A 13,933-nucleotide genomic window follows, 5' to 3' on the forward strand; every position below is an offset into this window, starting at 1 on the left:
AAGAGAGGATGTGAGCAAGCCAGCTCATCACACTCCAGCAAGCAAACAAGTTCCCAAGCACTTCTGAGGTCAGACTTCGGATTTTTGAAAAGGGGCGGGATTTTTGTTTCCACAACGCGATGATGTGTTGGAATGTGACAGGGTCCCGTGAGAGTCACAGATGCAGGGACTGAGGAATACTCCTTTTGAGGACATTTCTTGGCTGTGAGTGGCGCTGTAGAGATGAACAAATACCTGCCTGCTTCCTCTTGACATGCTGTGGTGTACAAACGGTTGAGTGTAAGAGTGTCCTGTCTGTGACTGTAGCACCATAACCTCAGTTTCACCTGGGAGTGAAACACACTCATGCAATGTCAACATAAGCTCTAAAGTAGCAACCTAATTACATAGGAATCTCATAAGCGACTGATATGAAATACTCAACATGGATGGCAACATGAACCAGCGCTATACAAATAGCTTTTGACATTAGAAAACAGCTGTCAGAGATTCTCTTTATATTTTTGCACCACGATTACAAACGTCAACCTGATAGAAAAACTGACCGGCGAATCTGACAGTTTATTTTAATGCATGTTATAGCACCCTTGTAGTTCTTAATATATATAAACATACAATATTATAAAATAATATAATTTGCTGTGATCGATAGTAATTAGTAATATGACAGAAGGAGTTGGCCACCACAGTTTGCCATGAAAAAATACTATAGCAGAAGCTCACACAGCACTGAGATTTTAGTGGAAATATGTAGGTATGCATTGAGTTATCTTAAAAGGTATCTTTTTTTCCCCTGCCTACTAGAACAAGCTTTGCATTATAAGCTCAGCACTACATCCCTACAAACGTTCTGGAACAGAGCTTCTGATTCAGTCACATTATTGATATACTTGCTACATTTACTGCAAACCTAAAAACCCATCAGCATGTATTTTCTTCTTTTCTACTTCCTGCAGAGATTAACCACAATCATTCCCATAGATCTACACTAGATCTTTCAGCTACAGAAATATGAACACAGGCGTTCCAATGCAATGAAAGAATGTCCACACTCCACAGTAAACCACAACTGACCCGCTTTTAAATTGATCACAATTTCCCCAAACATGCTATGCCCAGGTTTGGGTTCAGGGGAGAGAGCGGTCGATAATTTGCTGGCAGATGGCTTTTCATTATCCGTCGTACAGGATGGAGGTGAGCCTGCAACACTGGGGATAAAACATGTTGTGAATATGAATCCAGCAGTGGAGAGCATCTCCTCCCATCTGTCATGTGTGTTTGTTTTCAGAGCCTCTCTCTCTGCAACTGTGTGTTTTATCTAAGCTAGATTAATTATGCTGTTTATGAGAGTGGCTTAGCACAGAACAATAGAAGAAGCTGTTTGTTGTCCTTATTAGCGCTCTGAGCATGAAGCGCCCACGGAGGCAAACTCATGTAGCTGACCAGCTTGTATACCCATCCACCTAGCAGGGCCCATTAGTTGAAGCTGGAGGGAACATACTCAGCTGGCAGAGGAATACTAGCAACGGATTTGGAGGAACGCATGGAAAGGATGCACAACCTGAGGGTCTTTAACCAGAAGATTCATCTTGGAAGCCAAAATTCGTAAACGAACAAGGCCACACAGGCAGAAATGCGAGTCACCTTTTAGCTTGGTGTAAACAGCCTAATGTAACTTCAAAATACTGCAGAGATACGTGAGAGAGAATGCAAAGCAAATGAGATGGAGAGACTCTCACCTGATAGGGCTGACAGGCTCCTTCATCCGTCAGGAAGTCCAGGTGTTTGTCAGAGAAGAACTCGATGGCTGAGATGGACCCTAATACTGTCTTCCCTACCAGAGGCTTGAATGTCTGTAAGGACAGAAAACACTCTGGTTAGTCAATAATCTGGGTGTCAGAAGCTAAAACAAACAAGTGTGTCATGCTTGACAGCTCAAATGGAACACAAATAAGTTTGATGCATCCCTTTTCACATCCATCCTACCTAAACAGTACATACACATATGCAAACATGCTTCATGTGACTGACTATTAAAGGCCTTCACACTGAGTTTTATGCTGGGTAAAAAAAACATTTGAATGGGGGTCAGCACCGTATTTACATAGGGGTTACTGTTAATTTGCTAGAATATAACAGAGAACTGTTTACCAACATGCCACCAATCATACACTACCTCAGTGCAAACGTCATTGAGTATTCACATGATTTATACAGTCACATAAACTTTCATGTGCTGTGTTTAGTTTCAGCATCCGAGGGAACAGCTGAAAATGAGGAACTGTGACAGAGAAAACACCTACAGGTTTCAATTTTTTTTTTTTTTTTTTTTTTTTTTTTGTGATTCGAAAAATGTTATTACAGGAACTTTGTACATATGCAAAAACGTACACTGTGAGTTCTTGAAACCTGAGTACCAAAAATTCATTGCTAACCCAGGTAAAATATGAACAGGGTGAACCAAGAAAACCAAGAAAAAGGATTATGAAAACGGATAATCCTTATATTCGGATATTCTTTCACTTAATTAAGACTGGGGCTCACATTCAACTGCAAAACTGGGTAAATGCAAGTATAAATTACTCAAGACATGTTTTATTAGATAGTTACATATGTACTGTAATTGGGTTATGTACTAATATATTGATACATACAAAGAGGTTGAATGATATTGGATTTTTGCTGATACAGTATAATAATAATTTGTTAAAAGTAATAAACAGACTATTGTGCCAATACTAGTAAAATCTACATATTGAATGTGTTTAAAGAAGTTCTTTGTGTTTCCTGTGACTGGGCAGCCCAGAGAAAAGCTACAAGAGTTTAAGTTGAATTAAATGTCAAAATTCATCAACAGCAGATCATAAGCAATTGCTTGGCATAAATGTACTATATTCACTGATTATGAATGCAAATGAAACCGTGAGCATATGGAATGTGCAGCACTCACATTTATTAAATTAAATCAATGTGTTTTGAAGTTTAATAATCACATTAGGTCGAATCACAATTAATGTTTTTCTGGTCCCAAATTTCAGACCTCTTAAAATGCTAATTAAAACTTTTTTTGTTATACCATCTGAGATATTTGAGACTTTTTATGACCTTAAATTTGATCAAACTGAATTTAAAGGGTTAGTTCACCCAAAAATGAAAATTAGGCAGCGTTTTACTCACCCCCGAGGCATCCTAGGTGAATATGACTTTCTTCTTTCAGACGAATCCAGTCGGAGTTATATGGAACCTGCAGGCACCCTGAATAAAAGAACGTAATGCTACTCAAGCAATAGATGCATTAATGACCATGCACCTGTGTGAACTAAACACAGTTTGGCCTCTGAGAGTACTTTCTCACGGCACAGTAAACATCTGCAGCTTCACCTTAGTTTGGAGGACTTTTCCTGAGACCCCAATTGAAGCAGAAGCTTAAATTGGCACTTGTGTGACTACACAAGAGCGGGACTGAGTGGACAGTAATTGGATTCATTACAAGCCCGGCCTCACAGTAGATTACAAAACTGCAGCTGAACTTAGTATGTGTGTGCGTGAGTGAAAATGCATGCCATCTGGTCACTGGGAGGAAAGCAGGCATTTATGTTTAAAAAAAAAAGGCTGTGACATTTTAGACTGCATTCTCAAAGCGAGTGTTTTGAGACTTTTTGTTGCAGTTGTAATCATTGTACACTGTAAAAAAAAAAGCTTTTTTTAAGCTGTAAATAAAACGTTGGAGTATTTTGTGTAAAAAAATACTATTTCAGTTTTTCTAATTTAAAATTTCAAGTTTAATTAAATTTGTGAAATTTACTCGCAACTTCTGAGTGAAAACAGTTTTAATGTAAATCCTACACCATTTTTTTCAGTGTTGCAGTTAAAAAAAAGAAAAAGAAAGAAAGGTTAGGGAGAAATCTGTACCGTTTCCTCATTATGAAACAAATAACAATAAATAACTGAACAGTATTTAAAAAAATAAAATAAAAGAGAGAGAGAGAAAGAGAGACAAAAAAAAAGTCACTGCATTTTATACAAGCATGTGCATGTGATCTTAATCCGTGCTGGACTTTTGGCTGCACAACCTAACATTTCTATTTCTATCAATAGGGGTCAGATAGACATGCCCATGTCTGGATACCTCTAAAACAGCCCTTGAAAGTGAAGCATAACCACACTGACCAACAGGAAGAATTTTTAGACCAGTAAACAGTGTAAGCGTCTAACCACAGATCTCTGTGATAGCACAGTCTAACTGAATAATTCTGATTGCTGAGATGTGAGCTCAGATGATCTGTATTGACTGTCTTTCTGAATGCCTGCATGTCTCTCTGAACCTGATCCTGCAGCAGCAGGGGAAAGACTAGCTGTGGATTTATACTTCTAAAATAAACCTTTCATCAGCCTCACAAGCAGTCAAGTGAGCTGCCATTGAATTTGACTTCTATATGGAGTACTAACCTACTATTAAAACAGAGTTATTATTAAAATATTTTCTACCGAAAAATTTGCTACACGTAGTTCCAGTTCTAGATGCTGATTGGTTAATACAACATTCAAGGGATGCTAAAATATATGCTATACAGTAGTGTTGTCACGGTACCAAAATTTCAGTATTCGGTACCGATACCAGTGAAAATCCACGGTTCTCGGTACCAATTTCGGAGTAGTAACAACTATAAAGTGAATTTATGCAACTGCACAGGTCAAGGGACTATATATTTTAGCTGAATGATGGCACGTAAAGCATTTGCTTAATAAAATATTATGTAAAACATATGATAAAATATTGCTATATAAAATATTATTCATAAAATATTTTATCAATGCAATACGGCCATTTTAGCAATAAGGCACTCAATGCTATTGCTGTGTTAATACCATCACACACTTAAATCATTGCAATTCTTTTTCCTCATGATGTTGCATCAATAATTTAACGATTTATTTGTGTGCAGAATCATATAATTTCCTATAGTTTAATTAAAACCTGCATTTCTATGAGACCCCAGATTTACATGCAACTCAGTAATCTGCTTATAATCAGACTAATGACTCAATCAGACTGAAAGTCTTCATGTAAACAACTCAATCAATCCAAATGAAATTGATCCAAATGAAATTTAGATCCAACTGAACCTTTTCTGACCATTTTTTTGTCCAAGCAAAAACAGCAATTATGCATTCTCTGTGGATTTCTCCTGCATATGTGCTGAAAGTTTTTTCAGAATATGTAATGCAAGTGTACAGTAAATGAATATGTGAATCAGACTGCAAAGTTTAGTGTACGTAAACAAAACTTTGGGACTGACAAAAAATAGTGCATGCAAGCATACTTAGTTTGTGTTGTATTGTGTAGCTGGCTATACCCAGCTTTACTCATGGCTGTATTATAATTGTGCAGATATGGCTCAAGGGGTTGCAGTCGCACCACTGTGTCATTCATAATACAGCACGGCCTAGAGTGACATTAACATGCTATTTACATGACTTTCACATGCTGATGCTAATAAAGCTTTCTTGTTTTAACAGCAACAGAAATAATGTGGTTGATATGAATGACAAATGTGACATTCAACATTAAAATTAACAGTGCAGACACATCTAACCAAGAGTATCAATCTAATTCTATGAATCTGTGTATTATTATTTACTAGAAGCAGCATGACTTTTATCAGACTTGTAGCAGAGCTTCATTGTTGTCGTGTAGTTCCTCTTTGGCGTATGGGGAGTTGAATCAAGGCTACAGTCACACGAGCCGTTTCTAGGACAGATAAATATAGCAACAGCAGATCCACATCTCTTAAAGGAAAACCAGGCTTTGTTGTTCTAATAAAAACATCCACACAACATAGAGCTCAGGAAAATACACACTTGATGCAGCTGCGTGGAGAAACATGAAAACAGAAAAAAGAGAGGAAAATACAGAGTCCTCTGAGCAGCTCTGCAGGTACAGCCGATGATGTTCTACTCAATGATTTCTCAATTTAAAATCTGGTCGACCTTTGGTAGCAATCGGTCTACTGCAGAAAGCAAAATTAAGCATTCAACACTACCAAAACTGCAGCGTTTTGCAGTTTACGGCCAGAGGATTTCATCAGAAACTAGATATTACCCATGTGACACCTTCACACACAAACACAGACGAACAGAGAAACGCAGAAGCACTTCCTTGAGCGACTGCAACTGGGTCACATCTGCCACTTGTCATTAGGGAGATACCTCTCATCACAATCACGCTGCCAAACAGACAGCACAATAATTGCTGAGCGTCTCCAGAATACAGAATACATCTGAGTGAATCCATGATACACACACACGACTGCAGCCGCTCACACGGAAACACACAACACATGTATCTCATTCCCTCTGCAAGAACAAAAAGAGGCCAATGAAAGGAGGAGCTCTTTCAGAGAAAGCACAGGCCAGCTGTGTGCAGAAAAAGCATCTCCAAAATACAGTCCTCGGCTGGGCGCTGCGCAGTGGGCCGTAATTCAGCTATAAATATTTGATAAGGTTGAGCACACTGGAATGTGCAGCGGAGCCGCGAGGGGGGTTCATGCAAAGCCAAGTGTGCTGGAGTCTGGGACGCTCCAGGACGACACTATCTGATGAAGGTCACGGAGAAACGCCGACTGCACTTATACATAAGTGTGCTGGATCTCACAGCGAAGCAGTCGTTAACAGTGATGGACAGTTGCTTGGTCTTTCTTTGAACATATAAACACATCTCTCTGTTGTCTCTTTTGCACATGCACTCAAGTCATGAACAATCAACAAAATCGATGGGCTGCAGATTTCTCACAATCTGTAAAAACAGTCAGTTATTTCGATACACTGTAAAAAAGTATAGTGTGTATAAGCGAGTAGATTTCAATTTCTGTACATTCTAATCTCTAATTGTCATACCACTTGAATTTCATATTAAGAAATTCGTTTAACCCAAAAAGCAAATTATGCTCCCTTCGAACTGGTTGTCTTTAAAATACAAATCTTGTGTAATCCCAGGCTATCTGTAATCAGAAGCACATTTAAAACGTGAATATCATTTAATTTCATTCACATGTGTTTCATAAACACATAATCCTTTCTGGATTACAATCCGCCATCAAAATGATACATTTAATTATTCTAGCTGCTGTGAGAAAAGGCTATAAACGATCGGCCACCTGCAGGATCCTCACATGCGATAGTCTAGTCGCCCGGACAACTTCTTTATGTTTACAGACGTGACGTAATGACGCTTCAAAATGCTTGAATTTCCCGCGAAAACCTACCCGTACCACGCAAATTAGAAAACATTATTATAAGCTGACCGTTGTGAATCGGACTAAAGTAAGGCGATAGTTTCGACCACTGGCTGGTTATGTACTTATTCAAATATTATTTTTGGATAATTTTTAACCAAAAAAAAGTTTTAAATCACCATACACACTCTTCACTGTAATGTTATGACCACAAATAACATCACAAATTAGTAACAACTGTTACTAATTTGGTTCTTGTATGTTCAAAACGCACTACAAGTGTGCTGCTTACTGCGCAGTATTATGTGTACTGCCTACTAATTTGTGCCTACTCAGAGGACCTCACTATGTTGCATGTTTACTTTACTATGTGGCATCCAAAGTTATTCTGTTTGTCATTTTTATAAAAAAAAAACTATTTGCATAAAAATACACAGTAATAATTTAAGTTGATGTAGTTACACATTACAGTACATGTACTATAGTAACAAAAAATTATGCATAATTAAACAACTACCCCAAAACCAAATCCCTATAGTAAGTACATGTAGTTAATAATATAGGTCAGTACTTATTTGTGTAATTACACTGTAACAACATCACCTTAAAATAAAGTGTAAGCAAATACTCTGCCAAATTTAACTGCAACTGCAAACTTTTCAAATGTAAAAACAGTCAAAGCAGAAAGCAGTTATTCGGTAGACTGTTTAAATCAACACATGGACTCTTAACGATAGCGTTACGACCACAAACAGCATCACATTCCCAATTTGCATATGAGCAGGCCTGAGCTTGCATGAAACACCCATTGTGGCTTGTTGGTAACATTTGGGCAACATTTGGGCGACAGACCTTTAGTTAGCTGTCAGTCATGTCCTGAGGTGTCAGTAACCCCTCATTTGCTCAGAGAGCAGTAGACTGCTCCCATTATCAATGACTAAGCTGCCTACACTGCAAGTGTGAGATGAACACATTGACACTGATCTAGACTTGTTGCATCATATAGCTCGCAGACAGTGTTGTTGTTTCTCCAGCAGAGTTCTGCTGTGGAGGAAGACGCCATATCCAATGTTCCATAAACACCCGGTGTGTTTGCAAGGGGCTAGTTTCCCCCTAGGATGTCTCAATCACAATTGTTACTAATTCAGTTCTCGTGTCTCAGATAGGCTATGTTCAAAATGCACTGCAACTGTACTGCTTCTGTGCCTACTAAAATTGTCAAATTAAGTTTATTTTACTATGTGGCATCCAAAGTTGTGTATTGACATTAACATGGTTCAGCATGATTGTCTGAACAATACTTCAAAATAAAATACATAAAAGTTGTGGTTGATATCCCTTCTGCATTATTTGTCAGACTGGAAAGGGAAGGTTCATTTTTACTGCACATTTTGGTATTCCATGCATACATATTTGACACTGTGATTTGTAAACTTTAAGAATAACTGGTGTTATGAGTACTACTGCTGTATGACATTGCGAACATACCCAGGGACAGTAAGCGAGCCGTATGCCAAGTAATTTTGCAGTACACAAGATTTATAACCTCACCGCAGAACTTCATCCTCATAAAACAGTGAAATTAAGCAGAAGGTTGGGACACCCAGCCAAGCCGGCTCTAACGAGCAACTTTAGTTCAATGGCCACTTCCTGTCCACTGTGTTTCTAAATGGAGGCACAAAGCTGGCAGTATGTGTGTGTCCTGACCAAAGAAAGCAGCACATTCCCTCTGCAGTTCTGAGAAAAGCCAGACTCATGAGAAACCACCACACACTGCAGAGAAAAACACATCCCGACAGGAGGAACGGTACTTTCCCACTTTCCCCTGACCCATCCCACTTCACACACACAATAACTGAAACCCAACCAACATTCCCTTGTAGCATCCAATAACAGCACAAACACAATTTAATCATTTCAACCAAACGGAACAACAGTAACCTGATCAAAACAAAGATAAGACAGGAAATACAGGAATAATTCTTTCAAAAATGAAAACCATGTCATCATTTACTCACACTCACATTGTTCCAAACCGATATGACTTTTGCTTTGGTTTGAAAAGATGTTTGAAAAGACATTTTGAAGAAAGGAGATGTTTGAACAATGTTCAAGCTGCTCTTTTTGGTAACACTTTAGAATAGGGAACACATTTTCACTATTAACTAAAGGTCTGTTTACACCTGGTCATTTCATGCATTTTCGTTGATCGGATATCTATCTGATTTGTTAAAACATTTCCATTTACACTCACACATAAATGTGTCGCTAGTTAACATGAACTAATAATAATACTTCTAAACCATTTTTAAGTCTTAGTTCATGTTAAATTCAACATTTACTAATACATTCTTAGTTCTGCTCATTGTTAGTTCATGGGACAATTTTACTAATGGGACAATTTTATTTATTGTAAAATGTAAATCATCATAAAAGTAGTTCATGCTCACTGTTTTGCAAGTCTTCTGAAGCCATGTTATCTTTATGTAGGAACAGATGAAATTTCAATTGTGTAGGCCTCTTTTTATGGTGCATTTTGTCCTACTTGTGGCTTGAAATTCCCTCTCCACTATCCTTGTAAGGAAAAAGAGCACTCAGGATATTTCTCAAAACATTGCCTTTTGTGTTCTACAGGTTCATACAGGTTTGGAACAAAATGCTGTTGAATAAATGATGACCAATTTTATTTTTGGGTGAACTTTCCCTCAACAAAGACTGTCTCGTCACTGTTTTCCAAGTCTTCTGTTACCTTTATGTAGGAACAGCCTGAAATTAAAGTTGTGTGGGCCACATTTATGGTGCATTTTGTCTTACTTGTGGCTTGACAGCCTCCCTCAACATTCCTTGTATGGAAAAGAGCACTCAGGATATTCCTTAAAACACTGCCTTTTGTGTTCCACAGAAGAAATAAAGTCATACCGGTCTGGCTCAAAATAATCTTGAGTAAACTATAACAATTTTCATTCTTGGGTGAATTATCCCTCTAAAATGGCTGTTCTGCAACAAGACTGTCTCTCGTCCTCTCTCTTTCTGTTGGATACAAGAGGCATAATTAGAAACAGCCGCACTATGCACAGTGCTGCATTGAAGGAGCTGTTTGCTAAATGGGTCATAGTGCAACCCTGCCCTTACTCCCTCAAACACACACACATGCATACACCGTTTCAAGCAATACACTTCTCAGTGGCTCAAGAAGATTAAATGCCCCTCCAGACTTTGCCCCAGAGAGCGAGAACAGGACGATATAATCAGCTTACTTTGCTGGAATGAACGGACAGGCCTATCAAAACACAAGACACCTCTGCCTGCTGCTATCACCCTAACCGACACTAGACGACCCCTGTTCCAACACCCACCCAAAAACAGGCACAACATCTATCCCTGTCTCAAATAAGCGGGGGCTTTCCACACAGCTACAGTTCTGTTCAACACCCACCGTCTGTCTGGGTTGCTCACATGTCATCCACGCCATTGATTTAATAAGCGTACAACCAGGAAAAATCCCCTGCAACTTTAAATCTCAGTTCTGCCGGCCAACAATATGCTCGGGTCTGTCCTTGATATTTTTTTGCACGTAAGAGAGAACGCTTGTGTCTTTTGCAGGGCTACAAAATGCACTTGTGCTTTCAACCAGTTAAGTTAGCGCCCTGTAGCTGTAGACACAATAACACGATTGACTGCACCACACAAGCAGATGGTTGATAAACATCCTGTTAGACGAAGACATGAACAGTCCAACCCACCCTCATGTAACCGGCTCAACATGAGACATTTACCTCTACGTCTCTAGGATGTATGGTCTCAAAGTTGTAAAGCATGGCATATTTATGGAAAACAAGATAGTGTTTACCTCTTTGCTGGTCTTGAGAATGAGCCCAAGCCAAAGGTGGAGCCCAGTCGGTGGACATGCGCCACTCAAGTTAAAGAAACTCGAGTGGGATGCAGATGAGCGAAAAAGAGGAAGAAAAGCAAAACAAAGAAGCACAAGTTTCTCTCAAATGTGTCTCGTGGTCTTTAAAAGAAGAGGCGTGCTTTGAAAAGAGACCTTCGCTTCTTAGACGCTGGCCACATGTCAGACATTTTATGTGGCTGACAGGAAACACAGAATGAGAGAAAAGCCTCCGTTGCCGCAGAGCTCAAAGAAACAGGGCGAGGAGGACAAAAAAGTGAGGCGGACCATTTGTTTGCTCGCTCGCTCCCTCTTCTGCTTGTCTCTCTGTATCCGAGCGTCAGACTGTTAGCGAGTGTGTCATCAGCGGTGCCAGAGAACAAGTCTGATCCGTCCGATGAGTAATGTTTCTCGGCCTGCCTGAGTCTGGAACTGGGTCAGGCTGCCTGCTTCCTCCAGAGCCCGGTTACACAAGCGGTTACACACACACGCTCCGCAACTGCAAACGATCAGGAAGCTTCTGTGAGCCACGTACTGAAAGAACAAGCTCACACAGGCTGCTATTGTATTCTCCCCCACGTCATGGTTTTTTTGGTTTGCTGTTGCACAGTTTTTCAGTGGCTGTTTGTGAGCAAATCAGTGTGGCACGGTAGAGTGAAATGAAAGAATCTGAGAGAGAAAGAGAGAGAGAGAGGGAGAGTGAGAGAGGAAAAGAGAACAGAAAAGAGACAGAGGGGGTGCCATGGAGGCGAGTGTAAACCATGAAAAGGGCATCGCTATGTACAGTGTAACTAATCTCCCACCATCACAGGTGGCAGAGCTGCCCCACAGTATGACTCACCCTGATGAGCAGGCCACTGGTGCACACACATACAAAGAATTAAAGGGATAGTTCACCCAAAAATTAAAATTGTCATCTTTGCTCGTGCTGAAGTCTTTCCAAACCCTTAAGAATTTTGTTCGAATCTTTGAAACACAAATTAAGATATTTTTAATGAGTCCTGAGAGGTTTCTATCACACATACATAGGGAACATCCAATATTGTAAACACAGAAGCTCAAACGTGCATGTGTGATGCGTGGGAACCAGTAAGGTTAGTTCTAGTATATGACGTACACGAGCTTACATGTTTACCATATGTGATGCACTATATGCATGTACGTATTCACCTTCATAACTTTTCAAACCGTATGTATGACTTTTAAAAGCAGATCTTTTGTTAAAAGTCCTGGCTGCTTTCTTGCCATACAATAGAAGTGAATTGGATCAGATGCCAAAATGAAAAAAAAAAAACAGCATAAAAGTAGTTCATATTAGCCATAAGCGGTATTTCACATCTTCTGAAGTCATCCAATAGTTTCATGTGAGGAAAACACTGAAATTTAAGTCGTTATTCCCTGAAATTCCTGCCCTCAAGTGTAATTTGCACTTCATGTGACAACCAATGGAATTTCGTATCACTGACATCAAATCTTGCACAAGGCATCTTGTCATGCCATATTTGAATCCACATCCACACGCCAAACACGTTACTCTGCACTCACTGTCAATGGAGTATACTTTGAAAAGCTTGCGCACTCAACTGTGAAAATGTAGTATACCTGGACCTTAAAAGATTAAATCATTATTTGCTGGAAGTCTTATCCTTTTAATGTTATTTGCACTTGAGCATATTTAAAAGAGACATGCAACAACCAACGAAGTTTAATATCAATGACATAAAATCTTGCACAATGCATCTAGGCACACTATATTAGAATCCACATGAATATAAATGAGATTCGATAAGTTACAGCCTGTTCCTTACACAAAAATACAGTATGACAAAAGACTTGAAATATAGCACACAACTCACATGGACTACTGCTAATGTGGTGCGGTTTATTTAGCATCTATCCCCATTTAGCCAGGAAATTCAGCAAAGTGTCTTATTTTGTGTTCCACAGAAAGTCAAATACCGGTTTGGAATGACATGAGACTGAGTAAATGGCAGTTTTCATTTCTGGGTGAACTGTCTCTTTAAAGAGCACATAAGCGAGACCATGGACACGTTTCCTCCTTGCAGGTCCAGGCGACTTTCTCAGCAGCTCTGTATTCAAATGGCCATGCTGTGTTGAAATACAAGCCCGCTGAAACCCATTAGTCACCAGACACACTTGCAGAGACAATAATCCACATAAATTAAAATGAAGGGACAGGCGTTTGGCTCGCAGGTAGGATGTCCTTGGCTCAGACGTGGTGTGTAATACAGTAGAGGATTAAAGGGAAGTGTGTGTGCCCACTGGAGCAATCAGGACACGGACAGAGAGGCAGGAGTGAGGGTGGGCTTCCTTACACTCCAGTGACTATGCCCATCTCAAGGGCAGTACACCATGTTCAGTCTTCTGAAGCGAAGACAGGAACTGTGAGAAAATAACACAGCTCTGTTTGCCCTACAGATACAGTACAATGATTAAGACCCAAATAATGAAGACATCAGCTTTTGAAGACAACAATGTCCATTTCTGGAGACAAAAATGACCAGATTTGGTCTCTTAATAAATGTATCAGGTCTTATTTTGCACTATGCATAAGTGCACATTATTCTAAACCAAAAAAGAAAAAGTAAATAATTTTATCCACCACTAAAACAACTTTTATGCTTATGCAACCAGGACTGTGGAAAATGATATTAACCAAGTCTATGGGAAAATGTAGCCCCTTTTATTTTCTGACAGGCAACAATCTTAAGTCCAATTGCTTGGAAAAGTAATAGCAGTATCCTCCATAAGCCACACAATTTGAATGCTTAAATACCTAAATATAAAT

At 39.3% G+C, this 13,933-nt stretch overlaps 1 protein-coding gene across 1 annotated transcript in view; it reads right to left on the bottom strand.

The window, feature by feature from the left end:
* The window catches only part of LOC107695544 (probable JmjC domain-containing histone demethylation protein 2C), a 144,785-nt gene that overhangs the window by 35,519 nt on the left and 95,333 nt on the right, over positions 1–13,933 (bottom strand). Inside the window, exon 3 of the mRNA XM_016495517.1 lies at positions 1,740–1,853. Within this exon, the coding sequence (XP_016351003.1) occupies positions 1,740–1,853 (114 nt within the window). The remainder of the gene's footprint in view (positions 1–1,739; positions 1,854–13,933) is intronic.

The sequence above is a fragment of the Sinocyclocheilus anshuiensis genome, unplaced genomic scaffold, assembly GCF_001515605.1.
Source record: "Sinocyclocheilus anshuiensis isolate Anshui unplaced genomic scaffold, SAMN03320099.WGS_v1.1 scaffold466, whole genome shotgun sequence".
In the NCBI taxonomy this organism is placed as follows: domain Eukaryota; kingdom Metazoa; phylum Chordata; class Actinopteri; order Cypriniformes; family Cyprinidae; genus Sinocyclocheilus; species Sinocyclocheilus anshuiensis.